The 25,624-nt window shown below is 41.6% G+C and overlaps 1 protein-coding gene across 2 annotated transcripts; it reads right to left on the bottom strand.

The window, feature by feature from the left end:
* Positions 1–8,224: 8,224 nt before the first annotated feature.
* mocs1 (molybdenum cofactor synthesis 1) lies at positions 8,225–24,730 on the bottom strand. 2 transcript variants are annotated; one of them, XM_083998679.1, is made up of 11 exons: positions 24,172–24,730; positions 22,698–22,809; positions 20,229–20,396; positions 19,017–19,181; positions 16,386–16,447; positions 15,958–16,069; positions 15,490–15,602; positions 13,858–13,968; positions 12,499–12,619; positions 12,338–12,385; positions 8,225–9,627 (listed from the first exon to the last, which is right to left on the bottom strand). In XM_083998679.1, exons 1-11 carry the CDS (start codon positions 24,367–24,369, stop codon positions 8,510–8,512), a joined length of 2,328 nt encoding a protein of 775 aa, XP_083854805.1. In that variant the 5' UTR covers positions 24,370–24,730; the 3' UTR covers positions 8,225–8,509. The 2 variants fall into 2 exon arrangements, with proteins under 2 accessions (XP_083854805.1, XP_083854806.1); XM_083998680.1 differs by having other exon boundaries at positions 9,368–9,627; positions 12,323–12,385; positions 24,172–24,724.
* Positions 24,731–25,624: the final 894 nt, after the last annotated feature.

Genomic DNA, 25,624 nt, shown 5'->3' with positions numbered 1-25,624 from the left:
TGTGAAAGACCCCACACATGAAGATAAAAAATCTGTGATTGAACAGTTTTGATCGTATTGTGTGTGTTGTGCTGTGATATTCCAAACACAGCTCACCACACACATTAAGATTTTTCAGAATCTTGACCCTCCGGTCAGAAAACTCAGAAAGAGATCAGTATTGTTGTAGCTACTCTTTCGGGTCTATTTCCGGAATGGACAATGAGAGCAACGTAATTTTTTTTTAAATGAAAGCGGGACACTTCAGCCTTTACAACGATACCATCTGTGTGTGTCTGTGTGTCTGTGGCTCCGGACGCCGAGCAGTCAAGCGGCTGTGAGCGGCGGTCACATGATCGTTTAAACATGGTTGCTCTATTGCCGGCTGTTGCTGGCTATGAGTGCTACCGTCTTTGCTATCGGCTATCAGGAAATCTCCCGTGTATGCGTGAATGTCTGTGTGAACCTCATGTAATGCCAGGGCTGCACCGTGGCTCTCTGTGGGATTGCCGGTGTTGTGTCGAAAAGTGGCTTGCCGCGAGCAGCATGCAGAGCTTGGCACTTCTCAGCACAACACCAGCTTTCCACACGCAAGATGACTTTTGATTCGTAAATATTGAACATGTTTAATATTTACGATTATCTGCGCCGAACGTTTTCCGAGGTGATTGTTGTGATAAAATAAAATAATTATTATAAATAAATAAAAATAAATAAATATTAAAAATAATAATTATAAAATAATCTTAAAACCTTAGGATAATCGGCCGATTTTTGTCTTTGGTCGGAAGGGGGAAAATCGGGGCAAAATCAGCCCGATTATCTTTATGTGTGTGGTAGGCTTAACTCTACCTCCACTCTCCACTCTAAATGTGGAACTGGCTTCTGAGAAGTGAGTGAAGTGAGTGAGGGCTTTAAATCTGTGCCAGACGAGTCCTTGACTGTCGGCAGTGTGGGGGATGGTTTCTTGTAGCTGACGATGGTCGTTAGCAACTCTGAAGGGCAACCTGGAAAAGACTAGCATCCCTCAGCCAAGATCTTATATCCAAATCAGACTAACAGACAGTGGAATTCCCCAGTCCTAGGTTGGCCATGTGCTACACACCTATGGACTTCTGTGGCAACTGTAAAGAGTGGGTGTCCCAGCAATAATCCACCCTGTCAAGTCTTTGATGAGTTTTGTAAAGGTGTGTGATGCCTTGTGATCAGTATAATATTTTGTCAGCCTTTATATGATCTACCATTGTGTGCCAGTAGAAATGTTGTCTGAAATTAGGATTAATCAGATTGCCAGAGATACAGGGGATAAATCAGCTATAGTGGATGGAATGACTCCAAAATACCCACTGTTGAACTACTGCAACACACATTTTTACTTACCAAACTATTAGCTCTACTGGAGTTCATGTATACCTGTCTGAATATTTTTGGTCCACAACAAAAATGAAAACTAAAGCTAAATTTGTGTTTTTTTCTGTATATTACACACTGTATCACATAGTCATACACATCTATAGATGAAATTGGTGTATACATTGAAACCTAATTTAAAGTTGTCAAAAGGTACAGGATTGGCACAGGATCAGAGAGTTTATATTAAGTGGGAAGTACACAATAAAAGCTGTATTCAGTTCACACTGGTGCTCAGCAGAAATGGGTCTGGTTGCTTTCAGGATGTGTGGATTGTACATTCAACAATCCCATATTACCTTATTCATAGCATCTGAAGTGGATTATAAACAAATTCAATTAATTGTGTTCAGAAGATGGTTATCTAATTAATTTATATTTTTAAGTAATTAATTTGTTATCTATTTTGGTTGTTTCCTAATGATTTTCTTTCGTTTCAGTACCCAGCTAAACACAAGTGTGTATATTCCTTATTATCTAGGTATAACATTGTGCATGTTGTAGTAAGCAATGTGACTTCATTACATTTACACACAGTTTTCTAAGTAGAGTTGAACATTTTTAATGGGGTTTCAGTCTATGATGTGGGCACAAAACATTCCTCGACATTGAAGTAGTTAAGTCACCAGCACTCATGTATTTCACAGGTCCTAACTTTAAGGTAGAGTTGTTGAACTGGGATCTGAGAAGTGAGTGAATGGAGTGAGAGCGGAGTGAGTGCCAGATGACCTGTGTCAGTCCTTGAGTGTGGGCAGTGTGGGGGATGGTTTGTCGTAGCTGACGATGGTCGTTAAGCTTTTTCAGGTTGGGCTTCAGAGTTTCTACCTTCTTTCAGCCAATATCTTATATCCAAATCATACCGACTAAGGCCCCGTCCACACGAATCCGTTTTTTTCGAATCCGGATAAATACTTTATCGGATTGGCCTCGCGTCCACACAAATCCGGCGTTTTCGGGGGGTGAAAACGGTATTTTTTAAAAACGGGTCCCAGAGTGGGAAAATTTGAAAACGCCGCCCCAGCGTTTTCGTCTGGACGGCCAATACGGATTTTTTCTGAAACGATGATGTCATACCCCCCGCCGCTCTACCTGTAACCTGAGACACACACACACACCGCTGCAGCAGCTGCTGCACACTGACAGTCTGTGGACGTAACAACAACGGCCGACTAACGTCGCGTCGCTCAGACGCTGCGGCTGAATCGTGCCTGTTTAATCATCACTGATCGTCATATTTACTCTGATGGATACAGGGAATATGTCAGTGTGTGGACGGAATAACCCCCAAAACCCCCCTGTTAAACTACTCATTAAAATGTATTTAGAAAATCAAGGGAAACAAAGGAACGCATAAATATAAAAACACATGCAAAGCCTTACAAAGCCTTGTAAAGGACAATTAGGACACAGCAAGAACTATATTCCTCAGACACGGTCCACACCACTGTCAACTTTTTTTATTTGTGTTGCAGCAGTTCAACATTGAGCTATTTGGGGTTATTCCATCCACACAATGCCTTATCCCTTGTATCTCTGACAATCTGATGAATCCTAATTTCTTGTGCCATGTTAAGTAAACTGTTGTTCCCAGACAACATTTCTGGCAGAGAATGGTAGCTCATAAAAATGCTCTGTGACTCTATATTGCATTTACCCATGTCTCAGTCAGTCTGATTTGAATGTAAGTAAGTGGAGTGAAATACACACTCCATCATGTATGAATAAGAAAGAAATAAGCAAAAGTGATCATCCTTAAGAGAAATTTTTCATCAAAACTTAACACAAACATTTCTAATAAAGTAGCTCAGATAAATACAGTGGGGCCAGGCCGTTAAGTGCTTTAAAAACAAACATTAAAAGTTTAAAATAAATTCTGTAAGGGACAGGGAGCCAGTGAAGGGAGTTAAGAACAGGAGTAATGTGCTCACGTCTATTAGTGTTAGTTAAAAGACGGGCAGCAGCGTTTTGGACAAGTTGGAGGCGACTGAGCGAAGACTGGGAGACGCCAACATAAAGTGCATTGCAATAGTCCAATCTAGAACTGATAACTGCTACGCATGGATGGCTTTCTCGAGGTCGTGGCAGTTTAAAAACATTTTGACTGTGTGAATGTGTGTGGCAATAGTTTAACATAGGGATCCTCTCAATGAATTATCCCTTGTATCTCTGACAAACTGATGATCCCCCATTCCCTCTGTATTTTCCCATACATGTTTTATTGTTAATCCATAAATGCCAATAACTGAAATATTCCCTTAAGTATCATGATAGGTTGCCATCGAGTTTTCACAGTAACTAACCCTAACCCCATGTTTAAAAACAAAACTACAATTACAACTTTACCAGTGCTACTTAAGTTGAAATATGTGTGTTTGCATGTGTTTGTGTGTGTGTGTGTTATGTGTATTAATAGTTACAAATGTTTGTTACCCTGGAGTAGGTACTCCGTTGGCCCCCGTAAAATTTCCTGTAAATGGCCCTGTGGGGGAGGTTCCTGCAGTGGAAACACGCACCAACGGGGCTGGCCCCGTAAAATTACCCTGAAGTTCCTGCAATGGAAACACGGCTATAGTCTCAGTTACTAATTTATGTAAAATATTCTGTCAGGGATAACTGATAACAGCACAGGTACAAACACACAGGGAAGCTTGTGGTAGATTTTAAATATGAAAACTTACAGTCAGATCAGTGGACAAGATGTCAGCAGGTAGAGACAACACACAACCCAGACTCCTATATACCAAGAACTGAAGAGCTTGTCTGATAATAAAAACCGGTACAGGCGTGTCCATGGGTGGGAAGAAGAAAAACAGATAGTTCTATCTATCATGGACACGCACCGCCTGTACAAAAACAGATAGTGAAATGAGCTCAGCAAAGTTATTGAAACATACATAAACTGCTGGGTCTCTGGGTTCCAGGGAGAATGGAGGCTCAACACAACACAGAAAATGCATAAGCATGGTTCTTGAACTTGTTTAGAATACATTAAAGTGCTGTCGAGTTATTAACCAACTTTTTTCTTTCTTTCTTTTTCTTTTTTCTTTAACCTTTATTTAGATCTCGAAAGCCATTGAGGGTAAACCCTCATTTCCAATGACGTCGAGAGCACATCAAATCAAAACAACAATCACATAACAAATACAGTAATCATAAAAATACATCGAACAGCAATACGATCACACATTATCAACAATTTTTTAGGATTTTTTGAAACAGTTGCATTCAAAAGTGTGCATATTTATGATCATGTTTTTAAACTGGCCTGGGGTAACAAATGAATTCATTTTCAGAGATCGTTGAAGAGAGTTCCAGGTATGAGCAGCAGAAAAACTGAATGCAGTTCTACCGAAAGCTGAATCTGTCCGAGGAACCTGGAGTGTTAGATAATCATTTGAGCGAGTTGGATAAATTTGAGATGGCCAGTTCAATAAATTACTAAGATATGTTGGTGTGAAGCCAGTTAAGGCTTTATAGATAAAAAGGTAGTAATGTACAGTATGTCTCTTCTGATTGATAAAGGAGCCCATCCTACTTTCTTATACAGTATGCAGTGATGGGTAGAATAAGTGGATCCGGTGATAAATCTGAGAGCAGAGTGGTATAATGAATCGAGTGAGGCAAGAATAGAAGCAGATGCATGCTTGTAGATAATATCACCGTAATCCAGAACAGGCATCAAAACGGCCTCTATTATACGCTTTCTATAAATTAATGGAAAGTTAGATTTGTTTCTATAGAAATATCCAAGTTTTTGTTTTAATCTAACTGCAAGGTTGTCGATATGATATTTATATGTAAGTTTTTGATCCAGCCAGATGCCTAAATATTTGTATTCAGTGACTCTTTGTATGTCATGTCCAGAGTGAGTGGTGATACATAAATTGGTATTTATTGTATTTCTGGATTTTGAGAAGATCATATACTTGGTTTTGTCCGTATTGAGAATTAAATTGAGATTGAAAAGAGAATACTGGAGTTTGTTGAAGGCTTGCTGGAGGGCTTCAATGGCAGAGTGTGGGGTATCAGAGACACAATAGAGAATTGTATCATCAGCATAGAGATGGGTGTGACAGTTGGTTATTGTGGATGTAATATCATTGATATAGATTGTGAATAATACAGGTCCTAATATGGATCCCTGCGGAACACCTTTCGTTAAGGGCAGGTATAAAGAATGATGATGTCCCAATGTCACTGACTGTTGTCTGTTAGATAGATAGTCCTTAAACCACTTAAGTGAATTTGAGTTGACACCAATATCAGTTAAACGTTTTTGTAGCAGGATGTGATCAACAGTGTCAAATGCTTTTGATAAATCCACAAACAGAGCAGCACAGTATTTTCCTTTGTCTAATGCACTTATTATGTCGTTGGTAACAGATGTAATAGCGGTGACGGTGCTATGCATAGCTCGGAAACCGGACTGGTGAGGATTCAAAACAGAATAATGTGATAGAAATGATTTTAATTGGTGAATTAACTTAATCTCATTCATGACTAGGCCTACAGTATATAAAGTGTACCTTACCTGGTGGCAGGCATTTAGAATAGAAAATAAAAGAAATAGAAACAGCCAATCATCTCACTGAGTCTCCTCTCATTTATCAGAAATATCAGTGAAATAGCTGATACAGTAAGCTATTATGAGTCAGAGGAGTCACTAGTTGATGAATTGGTCTCAGGTGTGACTCTGACCCTCAGGTGTAACCACAACGACAAACACACACCAAGCTGAGGCAGACAGAAACCCAGAGACACTGTGATTTTCTGCCTCGGGACTGGTCTCAAATTTCAGCCAAATGGTCAGAACAAGTTGAACATGTTGATATGTTTTTGGTGTTTCTAAATATTTCTCAACCCTCACGAGTGAAAATACAGAGCCATTCCTGCTTTCCTTCTGAAATCAGCTCCAGGTTTTGCATTGGGGTCAATAACTCAGAGGCTCACAGTTTAAATTCTGTAAGTCTCTCTGCTTCTTTTTTTTTTTTTTGCACATTATCAGAGAGAGGACAAGTGTGGAAAAAATAATATGTGGAGTGTAATTTGTGGCTGGGAGTTTTCAGACAATAAACTTCTCCCACTCCAACTGATGATGTCACCCACTCCACTCTGACAGCCTGAACGTCAGTCTACACAATACACACAAAAATGGTCACTGAACATTGATTCAGTGATGGTGATCTTTAGACATATTACTTTCTTTTCATTTTAATCCCAGTTTCAAACCCTCAACATGTCAACCCAGGCGACAGAATGCAGACAATAGTATTAATGATAAACTGATAATATCAGTATTATAATAATTTTCAGACAGAAACCTCTGTTACCTTTGATTAAACATGTATCACACTGTATGCTGTAACTGACACAGAACTCAACACTTTCAGTGTACAATATTTTAGTTATCAGGTCTGTTTTAAAGGGGGAAAATAAACACTCAACAAGCCTTGTTTGCATTTATTTATTTGAAAAGAAAATGAGCAGTGCAATGAGTTAGAATGAACAAAGTGTTTGTTTGTTTGTTTCTTCAATATTATAAAAATAATTCTGTTCAGTTCTGCTGGTCTGCAGTACAGGTCAGAGGTTTATACAGACTGTAGCACTGACAAAATCAATGTGAGAAATAATACATGGACACTGCATCAGCTGTCATTTCACCAGGCACTTCAATCAGATCAATTACTCATGATCATACAGTTAGTCTGTACTGCACATTCTGAGCTGAGCATTAAATCAATCACACATCAGATTTGTCCTGGTGAGTGTTGGCTGTGGGGTGACTCTACTTTCTAATTTTTCTTTTTTTTTTTTTAAATATTTGTCTGGGTGTGCCATGAGTGTGTGTACAGTACATGTACGTCTCAAACTGTCTTTAGGGATATTTATTGTCTATGGCAGCCTTAACCATGCACTCCAGTCCACAACAAATTTCCCCCGGTGGGACAATAAAGTTTATTCTATTCTATTCTAATTAGTTGAATGAGTATCTGGATGACCTCATGGACAGAAGCCAAAATGAACCTGCACAATTAGGTAAGAAATGTCAACTATGATACATGCATTCAGCAGTGAAGAGGCCAGTGTTCACTGATAAACTTCCATGAAACACTTGAGTGCCCTCTAGAGACAAAACAACAACACAGCCACTCTACATGTATTCCAAACTCTCCACCTGTTTCATAAACTGAATGTAGTAAAATAAATCTGATCTAAAATCTAACTCTGGATTATCTGATGATATTTCCTCAATTAAATGACATTTTAAGTCATGATTTATATTTAGCATATTTAGCAATTAAGGACTTAGAGCTTCGGTTGATAACAGTTATTAAGTCTTATAAAACGGAAAGGTGAAATCCCGCAATCTGATTGGTTGTTAACCGTGGTATATTGAGCATATACCACGGCTACTATTCTAAAACCTTATCACAGCATAGGCTATCACTCCGCGTCAGGCACGTATGACTGGTATGAATGGAAGTTGTTGTCATGTATCCATGACAACGGACTGTTGTAGTCCGTAGCCAAAGACAGCTGATGTTTTTACGATGTTAAAAAACGGACTAAAGTAGTTGACTTCACATGTTTAAGGTGAACTTTCACCTCCGGGGAGGGTTAACAACGGTAGAGTGGATTGAGCAGTGACTTTCACCTGAAAAAAAGCGGAGGAAAAGACGAGATGCAGAGCTACTTGGAGCTAACGTCTGGAGAGGTGGGACGGTGTGATTATCTGCGGCACTCGGCCTGCGGCCTCGTGCCTACGACCGAATCACAGCCGTGCTGATATACAGTACAACAGCACTCCCTCTCGTGTGATATTGCTTAAATATTTGCTGGAACTGTCACTATATTCTAATAGGACATGAAATGGGTCATTTAGGACAAAATCTAACTCTCTGGCTCCACCTACAGCCTGTAATCGTATAATCGCAGACTTTACTTTCACTCGTCGACTTACTAACTGTAACTTTAAGCTCATAATGTGTGGAAATGTTTTTTTAGTTGCTTGGATGATATCGATTTTGGCTTGTAGAAAAATAGAACAATGCCAGTGAAAGTTGGGACAGTCAATTCACTCATTCTGTTCCTGTGTCAGATTCATGAGTAGGGGAGGGGGTCAAGGATGGCGATGAAAGTCCCTCTTCCCTCCCGTCTTAGAGAGCAGTTTAACATCTGTGATGATGATGTCATGACTCACTGCCTTGCACATGTCATAGACAGTGAGCGCAGCTACAGTAGCAGCTGTCAGAGCCTCCATCTCCACTCCCGTCCTGCCTGTGGTGCTACATGTTGCTGTGACGACCGCTGCGTTCTGCAGCTGGTCCAGGTGGAGGGTGACGGAGACGTGGTCTAAGGGGAGCGGGTGGCAGAGTGGAATGAGGGCTGAGGTCTGCTTGGAGGCCATGATACCTGCCAGCTGCGCCACGGCCAAGGCGTCGCCCTTAACCAGCTGGTTGTCTCCAAGGAGACGGAAAGCCACGGGGCCCAACGCAACGGTGGCGCGTGCTGTGGCCGTTCGACGGGTGGGGGCTTTCCCCCCGACGTCCACCATGGTGGCCCGGCCCTGGGTGTCCGTGTGCGTCAGCTGGGCTTCTGTGGGTTGATCCGGGTGTGTGTCTGCGTCGGCCCCATCGCTCACAGAGTGTGTGAGTGTGACTGTGGGGTCTCTGCTGGAACTCTGGCTGTGACACAGTCTAATAACACTGTGGTGGTTCAGATTCATCTGGTCAGTGGTTGATGTGCAGATGGCAGGTGTTCCTGGGGCCCTGAGGAAACGTCCCTTCAAAGCATCAGGACCCCTGGCTTGTGCGGACCTGAGACAGTCTTGAGTGTTGATCATGTCTTTTGTGCGTGTGGTGAAAGTTGCGGTCTTAGTGTGACGACTGGTGAGAGTGAGAGCACTACCAGGTTCAGAGGAGTGAGGAGGTGCTAGTGCTACACTGTGAGGGTTTCCTGTCACATTGAGTTGTTCTTTGTTACTATGTGACCCAACATGGACCCCCCCACTCATTAATGTTCTAGAGCAGCAAACGCTGGCTGCCTGAGCTGAAGCAGCGCAGCCTGGAAGACACAAGCAGCTCTCTCTGTGCAGGACTCTGCTGCTGCCTGAACCACACGTGTGAGGAGCTGCTGTTGGAGAGACGGACGTGTCCTTTAGAAGCTGGGGGACGATGGGGGGAGACCTCTGGCTGTCTGCTGACACTGGCACAGACAAAGGCTTCTGGGATGAGCTGCCTGTTTGGGAAAAAAAACCATAAGGACATTGTTTATTAAAAAAACAAGAAACATTCATCTTGAGGTGAAGATGAGTGCATTGTTTAGTACTGAAAAAGTTTATTATCTTAAAGGGATATTCCAGTTTAACGCATGAGACTGAGTTTACCGAACATGAGCTGAAGGAAATGGAAGAGAAAAGTGAAAGAGGGAGATCTGCCGGTGGAGTCTATGTGCTGGACCTGGGGGTTTTGAGTGGTCAATCATGTGTGGTCACTGCCTGCCAGTGGCCGCTGAAACCGAATGTTTGTGCTGCCAGTCGACCTCGGTGTGTGTTGTCAGTGCCTGGACGCTATGGTGGGCACGGGAAGTTGCTGCATAGCGTATAACTGGAGGAGAGTGGGTGAGTTGTTTTCATCTCTTTTCAATAGAAACCAGGCTAAGCTAACAGATGTTTGATGCCTTGTATTATGGGCTGGGACCCTGTTTGTACTGTTGGTGACGTTTGGTGCTGTTCTGAGCATTATTTGTGGCTATGAGTGGCGTTTTGATCGTTTGCACGTGGATGAATAGACTGCGCTGTTTGTTATGGTGCGGTCATTGCTAAAGTTGCTACAACTAGAGAAGCTAGCGGTCAGCAGACTTCATCTCTCGAGGGGGGGTCTAACACGGTGTCACGGTGCGTTGGACCATGGGTTAAACTTTGTTAATGCCATGTGCACTTGTTCTTTGTATATTTTTTTAGAGGCTTTTTGCCTCAATCAATCCATGGAGCGGTGGATAACGTTATATATCATATATGATGTTACGACATGTGTATAGTAGTCTTAACCGTCAGTTTGCTTGTTATGGAGCGCGTTTGTGTCTCGGTGTGCAGAGATGAGAGCTGGGACACCGCAGCAGCGGCCAAGTACTACACTGATGTTGCAAGGTTGGTTTTCAGCCATGAGATGCCAGGTGAAGACAGAGAGCCTTCATTCTCACTCCTAACAAGTCACAAGTCATGTAGTTAATGATCACAATTACTCTGGAGCTTTTTAATTAAGGTATAAATATAGCATAGCCATGGGAGAAATCCTGCTAAGTTCCCTTAATGTAAATGTTCCATTTAATCCCAATAAAAATATGATTATTATCAGTGATTAGTTTCCAGTGTCACTGAAAGTTCTATCGTTGTGTTTCTAACAAATATTTAAATAATAAAGGTCTAAGTGAAATATGCACAGTCACACATTGAGCACTGATCGTCAGGAGTAGAGCTGTTTACTTCCTGGTTGCACCATGAGAAGAGGACATCTGCATCAAAGCTCCCAAACAGAAAGTTAGTAAAGTTTACTGACATTCAGATGGTAGAAAGGTTTTAACTAGTATTGATAGATGCACTGGTAATTACTCTACTTTGCTCCGTGTGGCCGTAGAATGAGTTAGTGACAACAATAATAATAGATTTCTATAGTGCTTTCTGGTCTTATTGACAAGCCAGATGAAGTGCTTCATAGTGCAAGTAACATTCATAAAGTCCTTTTCCCAGGGATGTGAACAAGGCTTTTAACACAAGTCTAAAGTCCTTCCTCTGCTGCAGTCACAGCTGTATGTAAGGAATTCAAAGCATCACATGTACTATATTATCATCCCTATTTCAGCAGGTAGACAAGTAGAAAACATTGATTGGATATGAAATAACACACAATGAAAGTTTTCTTTTAAACCTGACTTGCATACTTGTAAATAATAGAGTAATAAATAGTAGTAGTGCACAGTAGTGACTGCCTCAAAGACAACACGCACAAACCGCAGTATTGAAATGAGGGTTTTGTGCGTTAATTGTTTCTGTCAGGGAGAGTCTGAAAGAAGCACTGGATGGCTGCAAACGCAGAATGAAATTTGATCCAATGGATTAATACAAAGGGGAAAATAAACATATTGTTGAACTACAGTAAAGAAGAAATGTGGTGAGTGGCGCATTGTGGCACAGGTGGAACTGTATCGTTAGTAGATCAGCTTGTTTGTACATGTATTATAACCTGTAGTAGATCAAGCCCATAGAAGGGAATGAGATTAAGCTTGGCAGAAGTCGACTCAATCCTAGAGTCACAACTGTAGAGTGGCCATTTCTGTTTCCTACACACACCTTTGTACTATACACACATATTCACAGCCCCATAGCACATCAGTGGCACTCTGGGCTTCAGTATCTTGTCCAAGTCCACCTCAAAATGTGGTCTGGAGGAGCAGGAAATTGATCCACAGTCCTTATATGTGGTAATAGTGCAGCTGGGACACGTACTGGAAGAATGTTGTCTTCAGTAATGACAACACTATACTGTAAATGTTGTTTTCCTTAATTGTCATGATTATTATTATTTTTCTTTAATTCCAAACGCTTGCTTTGGCAATATATACAATGTATGTCATGCCAATAAAGCCAATTGAATTGAATTGAATTGAATGTTGATGACTTCATAAGAGACACACATTGATGCAGTACTAAATACCAGTCACAACTCTGACTGACAAGACACATTTCACCTGCTGTTTCATAGAACATTCTAATAAGTTTTAAAGGGTTACTGGATATTTTCATGTCACAGACAAAGCTGGGATGAAATGGGTTAACTGACTGAGTGTAGAGGAAAACATGCTGGTTCAGCCCATGATGATCAAACCATGAGTGAGTGAGAAGTGAGAGATGTGAGGGTGAGAGGTTTGTACGTACAGCCAGGTCACCCACCAATGAGGATCATAGGCCTGTTCTTCATCTGGGAGATACTGAACATGCCTGAGAAGACACAGGGGAAGAGATTAGAGAAGAGTGGAACTCCTCGGTCGTCTGTGAATAGAAACCACAATATAAACCACAGCTGTATATGAACCAACTGTCCATAAATCTACCTGCGTGTTGTTTCTTCTTCCTGCCCACAGCAGCTCCGATGATTTGCAGTAGCTCTTCCTCTGACGCTCCAGACCTCAAGACGTCTCTGAGAGACACCTCAGAGTTACCAAACAAACACACCTGGCAGAGGACGGACAGGGAGGACAGGAGTGAGACTAGGGCTGGGCGATAAAACGATAACGATATATATCGCGATATAACTTTACTCAATAGCAATATGAAACGTGGTCGATAGAAAGTCGATAGTTTCATTCATTCATGTTTTGAAACAGCCAATGAAAACGAGAGTTGCGCCGCGCTGAACCAATGGCTGAGCCAACCAGGTTAGGTTGACACAGCTCAGGAAGACTGTACACAGCACAACAACACTAATGTTTGGGCTGCTGCAGCCTGGCGTCAGCAGCGGGGCATCGCCAGTAAAAAAGAGAGAGAGAATGAGTGTTGCCTCGAAAGAAAAAATGGAGGAGAACTAGGACGAGTGACCGCGAAAAGACGTGGTAGGCCTACGTCATGTTTACATTGACCCCGATTGATGGAACTCTAATACAGTACTGTAAACAACGCTAGACTTTAACCACGGAGACAGCAGGCAGTCGGAGCGGGTCGAGCTCCGGCCGCCGTCACACATCAAAGGGAGCGCAGTCACGGCGTGGCCGCTCTGCTGCTGCTGCTGCTGCTGCTGCTCACACTGGAGCGACACTGTTCAGCACTGGCGAAGCAAGCGCTAACCGCGGCGATTTCTCTTCCTTTTTCTTTTTCAGCCAGGTTTAGACTGAGAATGATCGCTAATTAGACGGACCACGTCAGGTCTGGGTTTTAATTTTCACGTCCGTTTATAACTGTAGCAGCAGCAGAGAGATGGGGCAGCTCCTGTATGGGGAGTGTGGCTCTGATTTAACTCCTGTCTGATGTAATGTTAAAGAATGGCTGAACAGCGGAGTGATAATGTCTGTAAAAAGACCTGTACAGTATATCAGCACTCATGTATGTCTCTTGTCCAATCAAATTATTTGGTTGAAACTAACTTTATATAATACCAGTTTTATTTATCTGAAACTGTTATTAGGCTACTCATTGCTTTTATATGTTAATAATTACATCTGAAATGTTCAATTTTTGACGAAAAATAAATATTTAAATCAGAAATAACCTTCTGATATCTTCAAATCTCACTCGTGAGTATGATAGAACATTTAGGCTGGACAAAAACAGTGACTTGAGTCCTATCGTGATATATATCGATATCGACTGATATGAAAAAAATTATTGTGATAGGATTTTTTCTCATATCGCCCAGCCCTAAGTGAGACACTAAAAAGACTGATGGTGACACAGTAGCAGCTCAGCTGGAGCTTTACCTTGAGGTTGCCGTCTGCAGTGATGCGTAAGCGGTTGCAGGAGCCACAGAAATGGTCGGACATGGAGGTGATGAAGCCCACCTGACCTCTGAAGCCTTGTACTCTGTAAATCTGTTACAAGACAAAGAAGAGCGTCAAGCCATTTTCTCTCATCATTATCTGTTATGCTTTGTAGTTTGGCTTTGGTGTGTCACTCTCGGTTTTCCACTGATTTCACAGACTCCAGAGCTCCATCCGTCTGCACCAACCACCACCTGCTCTCCCTGTATATGACCCAGCCTGCACCAGAAGCTATGTTCACCAGCTCCTCTTGACTGAACCATCTCCATTCATCCCATATTCCCTGTTGCAAACTGTTTTCTTGTCTATAAACAACAGCTATGTCCCGTCTGTCCGTGGGATCCTCCTCTGTCTCTCACTCTAAAGTTTCTCCTGTTTTTTCCTGGGAGTTTTTCCTCAGTGGATGTGAGGGTCTCAGGACAGAGGATGTTGTTATGATGCCGTGTAAAGACCTTTGAGACAAACTGTTGGTAAAAGTGGACTATACTAATAAACCTGCCTTGTCTCGCCATTGTACATGTGACAGTTTCCTTTAAATACTTTCAAGAATTCAAACCAATGAGTTAACCGGAACTAAAACACCTCTTCATGTTTTTCTCAGACCTCGGCATAGATAAGATGTGGATGTTGATTTCAGTTTTGTGTTCACATACATCAATGATAATACATTGTAAATAATGTCCATTATCTTAACAACAATGAATGGTGCTGACACCATCCTGGATTATTTTTCAGGAAGAACTGACCATTTCTGAAGGACAAAACTAATATTTCAGATAGAAATGTACAAATACAGCTCAGGAGTCTTAATAAATTGTCACATTGACATACCTTATGGGGAAATGTGATCTTTGTGACTCTGAGGCTGCTGCAGAAACTGCTTCACCCACACTGGACAAGCCAAGACTGTAAAATCACAGCTGATGGTCTGATGAAGGATTACTGCTGAGGCAGCAGATGGTCGGCTCTGAATTTGGTGCAAAGACCAAGAGTCCATGAATCCAATATGATCCATGGATTCAGTCTACACCGGTGATGGTGGAGGACTGGTGAGGGGAATGTTGGCTTTGCTCATTCTGGCCCTTTATCAATCAATCATGGGTTGGATGTCACAGCTCTGAGTATTGTTGCTGACCATGTGTGCTTCATGAGCACATGTTACCACCGTCTACAACGTATTTCAGTCCAAAGACCCTCAAACTGATGGACAAATGATGTAGGGACTCCCTGCTTTAAATATTTATAATATTGTGTATAATATTAAACTAGGCCTAGTAGCCTACCATGTATAAACATACCCTGAATTCAATACTCAGCTATTCAATTATTACACTGGGTCATATATTCATGGTCAATGCCACTGCCATTTATAAACAGACCTTGTTAACTGATACCAATGCCAATATCAATGTCTTTCAACTGAATGATAATCATATATACAAGCTATTCAAATTTACGTTTTTATTCTAAGCATAAATGTGGAAACAAAATAAACAAAATTGTATAATCAACCAAAGGTTTCATGACCCCCTGCAGAACCTCTGAGTGTATTGTGCAGCTGGACACACTGACCTTAGCAGTGTCCGTGTGTCCGGTCTGAACCAGCTCCAGTTTGGGCCACTGCTGCCTGATGCGGTCCAGCATCTCCTGATAACTCACCATCTTCTTAAAGTTCCACTTGTTTCCTGCAGAGAAGCAGCAGAGTGGGTCAGTACTGTGCAGCAGGGTGCAGCACACTCAACTCAACACAAAACAAAAACAACACACCTTACACAAACAAAACACTATTACTAATTACTTTGACTGCTTCATATCAAATAATCAAATGATTGATTTATGTTTTAAATCTACTGCAGCAGTCGGGCACATTATATGTAAAATCCTCCATATTTTAGTGCAAATGTCCACATTCAAAATCCTTTCATTGCCACACTGAGCGCTGAATAATGCACTGTATGTAAATGTCCCGGTACAATCATCCAACTCTTAAGTTTCCTTTTCACACCAGAGGAATAACAGAGTGCAGTTGTAAGCTCTCACCGTCAAAGGGCATGTATTCAATGAAGCGCACCTCCAGAGGCTTCTTCTCTGTCAGAGCCACAAAGTCCAGCAGCTCGTCCTCGTTCAGGCCTCTCATGACCACAACGTTGACCTGCAGACAGCAGCACCACACAGGAAGCCAGTGTTTTTCCTCATTATAATAATAAATACAAATATGATATTTTTAAAAATATCTGTAATATTGATTATTGTCGTTATAATAGTTTTGAAATACAATTGTTTCCTTTTCAAAACCCAAATGCAGAAATCGATTCATTAAAAAAAAAAACCTAGCATGAAGCATGGAGATACAAATGGGCAGATGAAACAGATTCAAAAACACACACAATGATCAGTATTTAACAATAATACTGTGTGGGAGTAAACCTCTAAGTAACATAAAAGCAAAGTAATGATGAATGAAATACCTTGACAGGGTCGTAGCCCATTTCAATAGCCTTATCAATGCCCTCCATCACCTTGTGGAAGCCTGAAGAAAAAAGACAGAAACCGATGATAAGGTGTTTAAGACATCTCTATTCTGCTTCTATGTTCTCCCTGTACAGTGGGGAAAATTTCTAATGGGGCTGTTGACATGAAACGTTCACCAGATGTCAGTAACAACCCAGGTCCACACATACAAAGAAATCATAATGTATATGTCAATACATTAATAAAGTGAAATTACACAGGGAATAAGTATTTAACACATGAAGAAAAGGAATGAAAGAAAAGAAACTGATCACTAACATCAGCTGCTTTAGTCCTGATTGATGCCTATAAAAAGGTTTGTCATCACCGAGGTGTCACAAAAGAAGCATCTGATGACGGGTCAAAGCAGAGAGCTCTGTCAACTCCTTCACAACCATGTTGATAAAAACAGACGTGTTTCTATCTTCTAAGCCCCTGAATTTTCCATTGGGGCAGGTTATTTTAAAGAGGAACTATGCAGGATGCATCTTAACTATGCTACATTGTTACCTTAATTAAACAGCTTTGGAGTAATAGTGATGGTTTAATAAATGGCATAACTTGTTACAGGGAGAATGGAGGCTCTCTGCCTCCACGTGCATGTCATTTATTGTGTCTCTTGGCTGAAAAACAACTTTGAAAGATCAATACCACCGCCCCGGTCCCAGCTCTCATCTCTGCGGCACCGCGACACAAACGCAGCCTATAACCTATAATCTCTTATTTATGACAGATTAAACTACACAAATATACACATTGTAACATCATATATGATATATGACATTATCTATCGCTCTGTTGATTGATTTCTCGCCGGCTTCATTGTAAACAAATGCACATGGCCCGGAGGAGGGTTAGCAACACAGCGGAGAAGCGACCGGACTTACATAGTTCCCCTTTAACTGATGGCTCTAAATTGTTCACAGGTGTGAATGTGAGTGTGAACAGTTGCTTGTCCCCATGTGTCAGCAGGCTGGTGACCTGTCCAAGGTCCATCCCATCTCTTACCTAAAGTCTTTGTAGGAGTCAAATTGTTCATTTTCTGTTTTGTGTGAGTGTGAGTGTTCACATTTGTACCAGTAGGTGGCAGTACCTGTTTAGGCCACTGCTTGGGGTCTATATATACAGGTAATACTCAGAAAATTAGAATATCGTGAAAACGTTCATTCATTTAAGTAATTAAACTTAAAAGGTGAAATGAATATATTATTTAGACTCATAACAGGCATTGCAAGATATTTCAAGCTTTTATTTGTTAGAATTTTGATTATTATGGCTTACAGCTTATGAAAACCCCAAAATCAGAATCTCAAAAAATTTGAATATCGTGAAAAAGTTCAATGTTGTAGCTCAAATTGTCAGCCAATTAATCCAAAACACCTGCAAAGGGTTCCTGAGCCTTTAAAAGCTCTCTGTCTGGTTTAGTACAGTTCGCAATCATGGGGAAGTGAATGAACTTTTTCACGATATTCTAATTTTCTGAGTATTACCTGTAGTAGGTAGGTAGGTAGGTGGGTTAATGAGCCAGGTGCGCACGCTGAGGAACTCATACGGTTTTGACCGTGCCATGCCGCAGGTCAGAGTATGTGTTGTTGTGTTAGTGAGTATTTGAGTCGGCTGTGTAAATAAATCTGCAACAAAGGAGTATTACTTGGACAGTTGATGTGTTATGCACTTACACCACCTGCATGCACTGGCACGTGTAAAGCCCTTTAAACCGCCAGCGTGCGTCGATAAGGGCCACTAGTGTCTTGTAGGTTTCTGACAGGAGGCCTGTTTCAGCTTCACTGACTTCCACAATATAAGATCTGTAATCTCTGTTCACTTCCTTTTAACATGTGAGTTAAATCCAAACCACTGATATGTAAACACCTCATCTAATCCCTCAGCAGCAGCACAGGCTGCCAACATCCACACACACTCTCACTGGCTGGTTAACGGCACTGGAGGAGGTGAGGCTCATGTTTAGTCCTCCATAGTTCTTCTTCAACCATTAAAGACACACAGATGGAGCGCTGAGATTAGGAAATGAAGGAGGAAAAAAAGTGTGATGGCATCACTGGCAGAAAGAGAAAGCACCTTCTGAGCCAGTCCCTTCTTCTGCACTGGAGTCTTCTCTCATTCAAAGCTGAACCAGACATTAAATAGATGATTATTTAGGATTTTCAGTCAACATATGTGGCTTTTAATGAGCCAACACCCAGCGCTCTCCCTGCTGTTACCTCCACACCAGTCCATGTGTGTTTGAGCTCAGACTCCCTCTGTTAACCTAATGGAACTGACCCACAACACTGGCTTCATACAATACACACAGTACTGACTTAGTGGTGTTTATATGGTGATGGACAAAGACAGAGAAATAGAAGAGTCAAAGTAACACATTTACTATATTCCAGACATAAGAGTCATTGAGTGTCAAAGAAACTCTAGATAAACCATTCAAATTTGACTTGAACACAGAAGTGAGGACACTGTTTGACTATGTGACTAATGTGTCTTTCAACATCACATCTATTTTTGCGTTGCGAGCTTTAATCAACTTCCTTTATGTCTTGTAGTTAACATTAGTGCTCTGACACTTCTCCTACCTTTCCTCCTGACAATAAACTCAAACTTGGCTGGGACCAGTGAATCCAGGCTGATGTTAATCAGGTCGAGTCCAGCCTCTTTCAGTTTGGGCAGGAGTCGGGCCAAGTTCATTCCATTGGTCGTTACCGCGATGGTTTTCAGACCCTCCAACTTCCTCAGTTCTGCTGCAGAGGGGGACAAACATGGGAACAAGAGAGAGAAAGATGTGTATGAAGCTTTTCACCCGGAGCTGCTGTTTCTGTGCCTGAAATTGGAAATCCCTTAGTGGTATAAGATGCTAAAACACAGCCCAGCAAGCTGCAAGTTACAAACAACACTGACTATTATTTAAAATAAATAAATAAATATGTAAATAAATAGATATATTCAAAATCATGTATACACAAATGCAACTTATCAAAACTTCGAACTTCATTTCCACTTCAGTGAAACAATTCTGTCTTCTTGGTTTCCCTCATCAAACTCATCAAATACACAATCCAACAACTCCAAAACGCGGACAAGTTGTGACCTGCAGTTAGTTAGTTAGTTAATTTATTGACACAAATCATTAAAAACATAACGTTTGGGTCCAAACACATTCACATGCTATGAGATAATAACAGAACGTTACCACACAGAGTTGTTTCATAGGTACACTGTAAATCCAGAGACTGCTTGCCAAAAAAACTGTCCCTGAAGGCAACGTGCATCAGTGCTTTTGCACGAATTTATCTGGAAAACATTTGGTGAATGTGCAGGTCACAACTTGTAAATAAAGATAAAAAATAAAGGTAACGAACCTACTACTTTAATGACAGTCATGTGAGGTCACAGGTTGTTAGCAGTTCTTTCACCCATTAGTCACACCACAAAGCTTTGTTCATTCATGACATGATGCCATGTTAAACGCAGAGGAACTGTCCTCAGAACGTGACCCTCAGTGGTCAAGGCTGCAGTGGCTCCCCCTCAAATCAGGCTGTAAAATTTAAATTATGTGATAATACATCATGAGACTAAGCACAGAGCTGTGGCGTAAAACTTCATTTCCCCCTCTACATGTCTTAACCTGGAGGCATGCGTGGAAATCTAGTCCCCAGCTTTCAATGTCTGCTCCAATGTTAACACATAGTCAAATCAACCAGGTTTCTACCGTGCTACATTGTCTCAATATGATCTGACCTAACCAGTGCATGTCAACTACACATTCTCAGCTGTTTGTTTCTCCTTACCAATAATATCCACCACATCAGGTCTGATGAGGGGCTCTCCTCCAGTGAGGCGGATTTTGTCCACTCCCTCCTTCACAAAGAGGCGAGCCAGGGTCAGAACCTCAGAGGTGGTCAGCAGCTGGCCCCGTGGCGTTAGCTTCACCCCCTCCTCTGGCATACAGTACTGACCTGCAGGTGGACAGAAGGGTAAAAGATCAGCAGATCTTCTGTTTTCAGTGGGTTGTGCTCTGGTGGGAGCTGAATCATTAGATGTGAAAATGCCACTGAGGTGGATCAACATTGATTGATTGACATCTTTATTTTGAACATGTGGAAGTAGTGAACAGAGAAATCAAATCAAAACAAAACTAACTAACTATCCATAATCAGGAAAAAAAATAAAAATTAAATATAAAATTAAAAATTAAATTAAAATTAAATAAATAAATACAAAAACTAGGTAATGAACTAATAATAATTAAGTTAAACATGTTCAAAAAGAAGTTGGAAGAAATAAAAACGTATTAACTCCTACCCCCACTCTCTATTTCCTTATGTTCGTGTATGATACCAATGTTGAAAAAAAACTTAACATTATCTAAGATGTTGGGTGTTCATCTCATTTTAAATGTGAGTAGAACTGAAGAAGTGGATCAGGACCTGTGGTCAGTTGGTGGATCATAGGGCCCGACCGATATGGATTTTTTGGGGCCGATGCCGATTACGATTATTAGGGGGGAAAAAATCCGATAACCGATTAATCGGCCGATTATTATTATTTTTTAATTAAGTTTTAAAATTGTATTACTATAATAATATATCTATATATATATTATAATATATAAATTAGGCCTCCTGGTCGACCAAAAAATCATTAGCCGACCAAAATTTCATTGGTCGATTGGTCGCAGGAAAAAAAAAAACATTTGGAGCCCTGTCTTGTCAAAATTAAGTCAAAATCAATATGGGCTTTTATTTTGAAGGGCCAAATACAGGAAGTCATGACACGTGATACTTTTTTGTTGTTGTTTTTTTTACACAGCACGGCGGGTCTCTCTCTCTCTCTCTCTTTCTTTTTTTTAAAAATCAAAAGCGACTTTTTCCAATGTTGTTCCAGACGTTTCTGGTTTGGAGACTGTTTTCAACGATCAGCGGTTGCTGCCGTGCCCGGCACCGTGTCAAAGCGCTCACCGGCGGTCAGTCTCCCAGCAGTGTCACGGAGCAGAGACATGATAGTCCCCGCTGCAGTCAGAGTCCCGCAATGCTCCACGCCGCGGACATTAATTAATTAATTCACAACCCGACCGCGGTAAAAAAAAAACACTGGTTTTGAGACAGATCAGTCACTCTGCTGTGCTGTGACTGAGGTGGTAGTAGATGGAGTTTGTCATGAGGTCGGCGCCGGTGCGGGGGAATCTTTTCAAAGTAAAACCAAGTTTTATTCCCTGCATTTTATTCCTGAAAAAATCGGCGACAATCGCCGAGTTTTGGCCGATTACCGATTAGTCTCAAACGGGCTATAATCGGCCGATTTAATCGGCTCGCCGATAAATCGGTCGGGCCCTACATAGTACAGTGGATAGACATGGTGAACTAACCAATCAGGTCTGCTCCTACAAGCAGCGCCAGCGTGTACTTGGGGCAGCACTTTAGGCTGGACGACCCACATTAAAGGTTTGTGTTCTTTGTACCATCAAAGTTTTGGGGAAGGCTGAAAATGAGAAGTCAATTCTCAGGCAATTATATATTATTAGACAGTGTTGGTCAGTGTTCCTATTTTTCAAGACTACTGCCACAGTGATGGACCAGTTTGACCCCTGACCAACTGATCCCACATGATGCTGATGTCATTTTTCAAATGATTCAAAAAGCAGCCACGTGTGCTAATTAGCCTTGGTATGTGATTGTGAGGTTAATTTGAGCTAATTCCCAAAGACATTTTTAACATTAATCCTGTCACTTACGTATTATGTGTATGTGTCACTGTGTATTAGCCTATGTCATCACATACAAACTAAACCAACATTTATATTGTTTCATTAAAATCCTCTGTATTGTTTTGTGCCAGAGACATGGTGGATTTACCAGCAAAAAAATTGGATGAACTAAACTTTTGTTGTTGCAACATGTGATTTTGCATCAAAATGGGGAAAAAGAAAATAACTTCAAGAGGCCTTGACTTCTCATCTTCTGGAAGACACATTCTCTTGCTTTGGCAGTAGTAGAGTGTCATGATGTTTGTTCTTCAATCACAAGTCAGCACATATCCCTACTGAAGCACCTTTAAATCCTGTTCTTCTCCATTCACTTGGCAAAGAAGAGAAAACTGTGTCCCTGTGATAATCAAATCTAACATGATGTGTAACAGTTGTGGAGGTTGGTGGTTGTAGTCACAGCAGCAGAAACATTCTAACTGAATGTGGTGTCTTCAGCTGGATAAGAACTGGTAACATAAACTACAGTGGCTGTTAGGTCACAGAGGGAACTCACAGCGCAGGTTGCATTTCTCTGTCAGAGAAATGCGTAGGTAGCTGTGTCTCCGGCCGAAGTTATCAGTCAAGAACGCTGAGAAGGGTAACGTGTTGTTGTCTCTCAGCCTCTCCTGGGGACAAAGACAACATAAAATACACTGAGGAGCTGATAGGACATGTAAATACCTGAGAGTGAGAGGACAGAAGCACTTTCTCTTTTTTATCAAACTGTTAAATTTACTTTCCCCTTTTTCACGTCTTGCCAGATAAGGACCTTTATTTCAGGCTGAAGGACACAGCAGTGCTGCATTCTGGGTAAAACGCAGAATATGCGATCGTCCTGAAAGAGCCACGCTTGAGTAAAAGTACGAATGGGTCACATGGAGGGAGCTGCACATGGCTTTGTTAATGGCTTACGACCTTTGACTGTCAACAGGGGCAACTGCTGTTATGTCAGAAGGAAGCACGTGATGTGGCGTTAACCACAGCACCCGGCCGACCCTCAATGCATCATCTTTTTCACCCCTGTGTGAGAGTGATAGATTAACTCATATCATCTGTATAGGTTTTCAAAAAAAAAAAGCAACACTACAGCCTTTACTACCAAAGATGTAGCAGTCCTACTTTGTACTGGTCTGCCTGACAGTCAGACACACAACTATCAACCTGGAATTGTAAAATATGTCTTTTATCTTCCAAGATGTGAGTTTATTTGAATTTACTGAGAGGATAGTGTAGTCTTATTCTCGAGGGGGTCCTGAATAATATAATTTTGAGGTTTTGAGGTGCTAAAATCATACAAATCATAGGCCTATGCACGTGGTTTCAGACAAGAAGCAGGTCAGTTCAGGTAAAGCAGTGTGAACCTATAGACAAGTGAGTTAAGCCTCAGGTCACATGATGATATGAACCCCAGTGATTTAATCTCAGGAAGCTCTCCATTTACACACAGGTGTTGATTTAACACTGAACACTGATACTGAGGAGAGTTAGACAAGTAATTAATAATAATAATAATAATAATAATAATAATAATAATAATAATAATAATAATAATAATACACTATTTCATAGGCACCTTTCTGTCACTCAACACATTTCAATGAATAAAAGAAAGTGCAAAATAAACAATAAACCACTAGAAGTAGGCTATACAAGATTAAAAGCAGGTTCAAATCAGGCAGTGCAATTTAATCAGTTAAAGGCAATCTATCTTAATTAAAACAGCTCATGTTTACATTCTTTGGGGTCCTCTCTGATCAATAATCCAAATAAACTGGTGTAAACTTGGAATTTGACAGCGTCCTCTGAACCAGAGCTGTAAAGTAGCTACACCTCTGCTGCAATCATTCTGCTGAGGTTTAATGTTTAGTGTCACACAGGACTCAGCCTTTATTGGCCCGGGCACTGGACAGGGACAACCTGTCAAAACTAACGTTAGCCAGTCAGTCCAGTACCCCGCTCACAGAGTCAGTATGAGCTGTGTGTTTTACCTGTCTGCTCCTGGAGCTGGTGTAGGAGGGGGCAGCTACAGTCGAGTCCCCAAGTTCAACTTCATTTTCCTTTTGCGTAGCGCTGGAGAACGGCCGCTGAGTGCTGCCACTGACGCACCGTGCGTACAGTTTTCCGAGGTTACTTAAACGCCTCTGTGTGTCCAGCGAGCGGGTCAGCAGCCTGCGGACAGCAGCCATGGTGTTGTTCTACAGCTCCGAGCTCTTCTCAAGTTTTCAGCCCGGCTGCTTTGGACACCTCTGCGGTAAACATGTCACTATCTGGACGTAAAGAGAGCGGCGTGCCGGGGCGGGGTTACGTCAGCCAATCGTGCTCTAGTACGTTGGTGCTGGTGCATGCTGGGTAGTGTAGTACGAGAAGAAAGAAACGAGTTTTTGTTGTTGACTTATTTTCTTTTGGTAACGAACCCTTATGTTACACTCCCCACCCACCCCGCCCCTCCATGTACAGCACTGTCATTCATATTAAAACGACCAAGGCCAAAGTGTCTGTAAAGAGAACAAATGGCCACCAGAAACACCCAGCAGCCTACAAGAGCCAATAAGATAACTGAAAATCCAAGACTCCCAGAGAAGAGCATGGACTTAGGTGATATGACACACTTGAGGAAGCCAGCATGTGTCACTCACAGTGAGTGACACCATTGATGTTGTAACTGCTCACAGCGTTATAGACATCTGGACCAGTCAGGGTTAAGTCACGGAGAATGGCTATCAGCCAAACATCAAGGTTAAAGAAGATCTGCAAGACTTCAATGACCTCTGGACAAAACTCAGCAACGCCATCCTATTAGGGCAGCCCACAGAGGAAGCAGCCATCACTACATCCAGCGGCCCTGCTCCATCTTTCTTTCTTTTTTGTGTCATGTGAACTACTGGACTAATTTCCCTTCTAGGGATGAATAAAGTAGGCTATTCTATTCTATTCTATTCTATTCTATTCTATTCATTTGCAGGCCTGCATCACACACACACACACCACTCACACAGGCTCTGCTCAGAGTAGGATGGAATAAAAATTGTCTGCCTTCTGTATCTTCTGACAGTGGCACAGTTCACAGTGTTGTCTGTCCTCAGTCAGAAGTTTACAGAGGGCCTCACGGGGTTCAGTCCTGGCTCTGGCCTCCTCAGCAACCTGGCCAGGACCAGAACTGAAGTTCCCTGTATTACTGTAACGTGGGATTTTTTCCAGGAGCTCCAGTTTACTTCCAAAACTTAAAAAAAAAACAACAACAAACAAAATAATCAAATTGGGCAATAAAAATGTTCAGTCATATCTTTGATGTCTGAATTAACTTCTTACATTTGATATATAAAGAAAGCAGCCTCTTCGTCCTCTTGTGGCTTATGTCCTGGTCCGGCCTTGAACATAGTGCATCTGTGACCGACCACTGACCAGTCTCTTGTTTGCCCATGGTGTATGTGTTTGCCCATG

The sequence above is a fragment of the Trachurus trachurus genome (genome assembly GCF_905171665.1).
Source record: "Trachurus trachurus genome assembly, chromosome: 22".
Taxonomy (NCBI): domain Eukaryota; kingdom Metazoa; phylum Chordata; class Actinopteri; order Carangiformes; family Carangidae; genus Trachurus; species Trachurus trachurus.
Note: the sequence above shows the minus strand (reverse complement) of the source record. Positions and strands in the feature narration are given on the sequence as shown.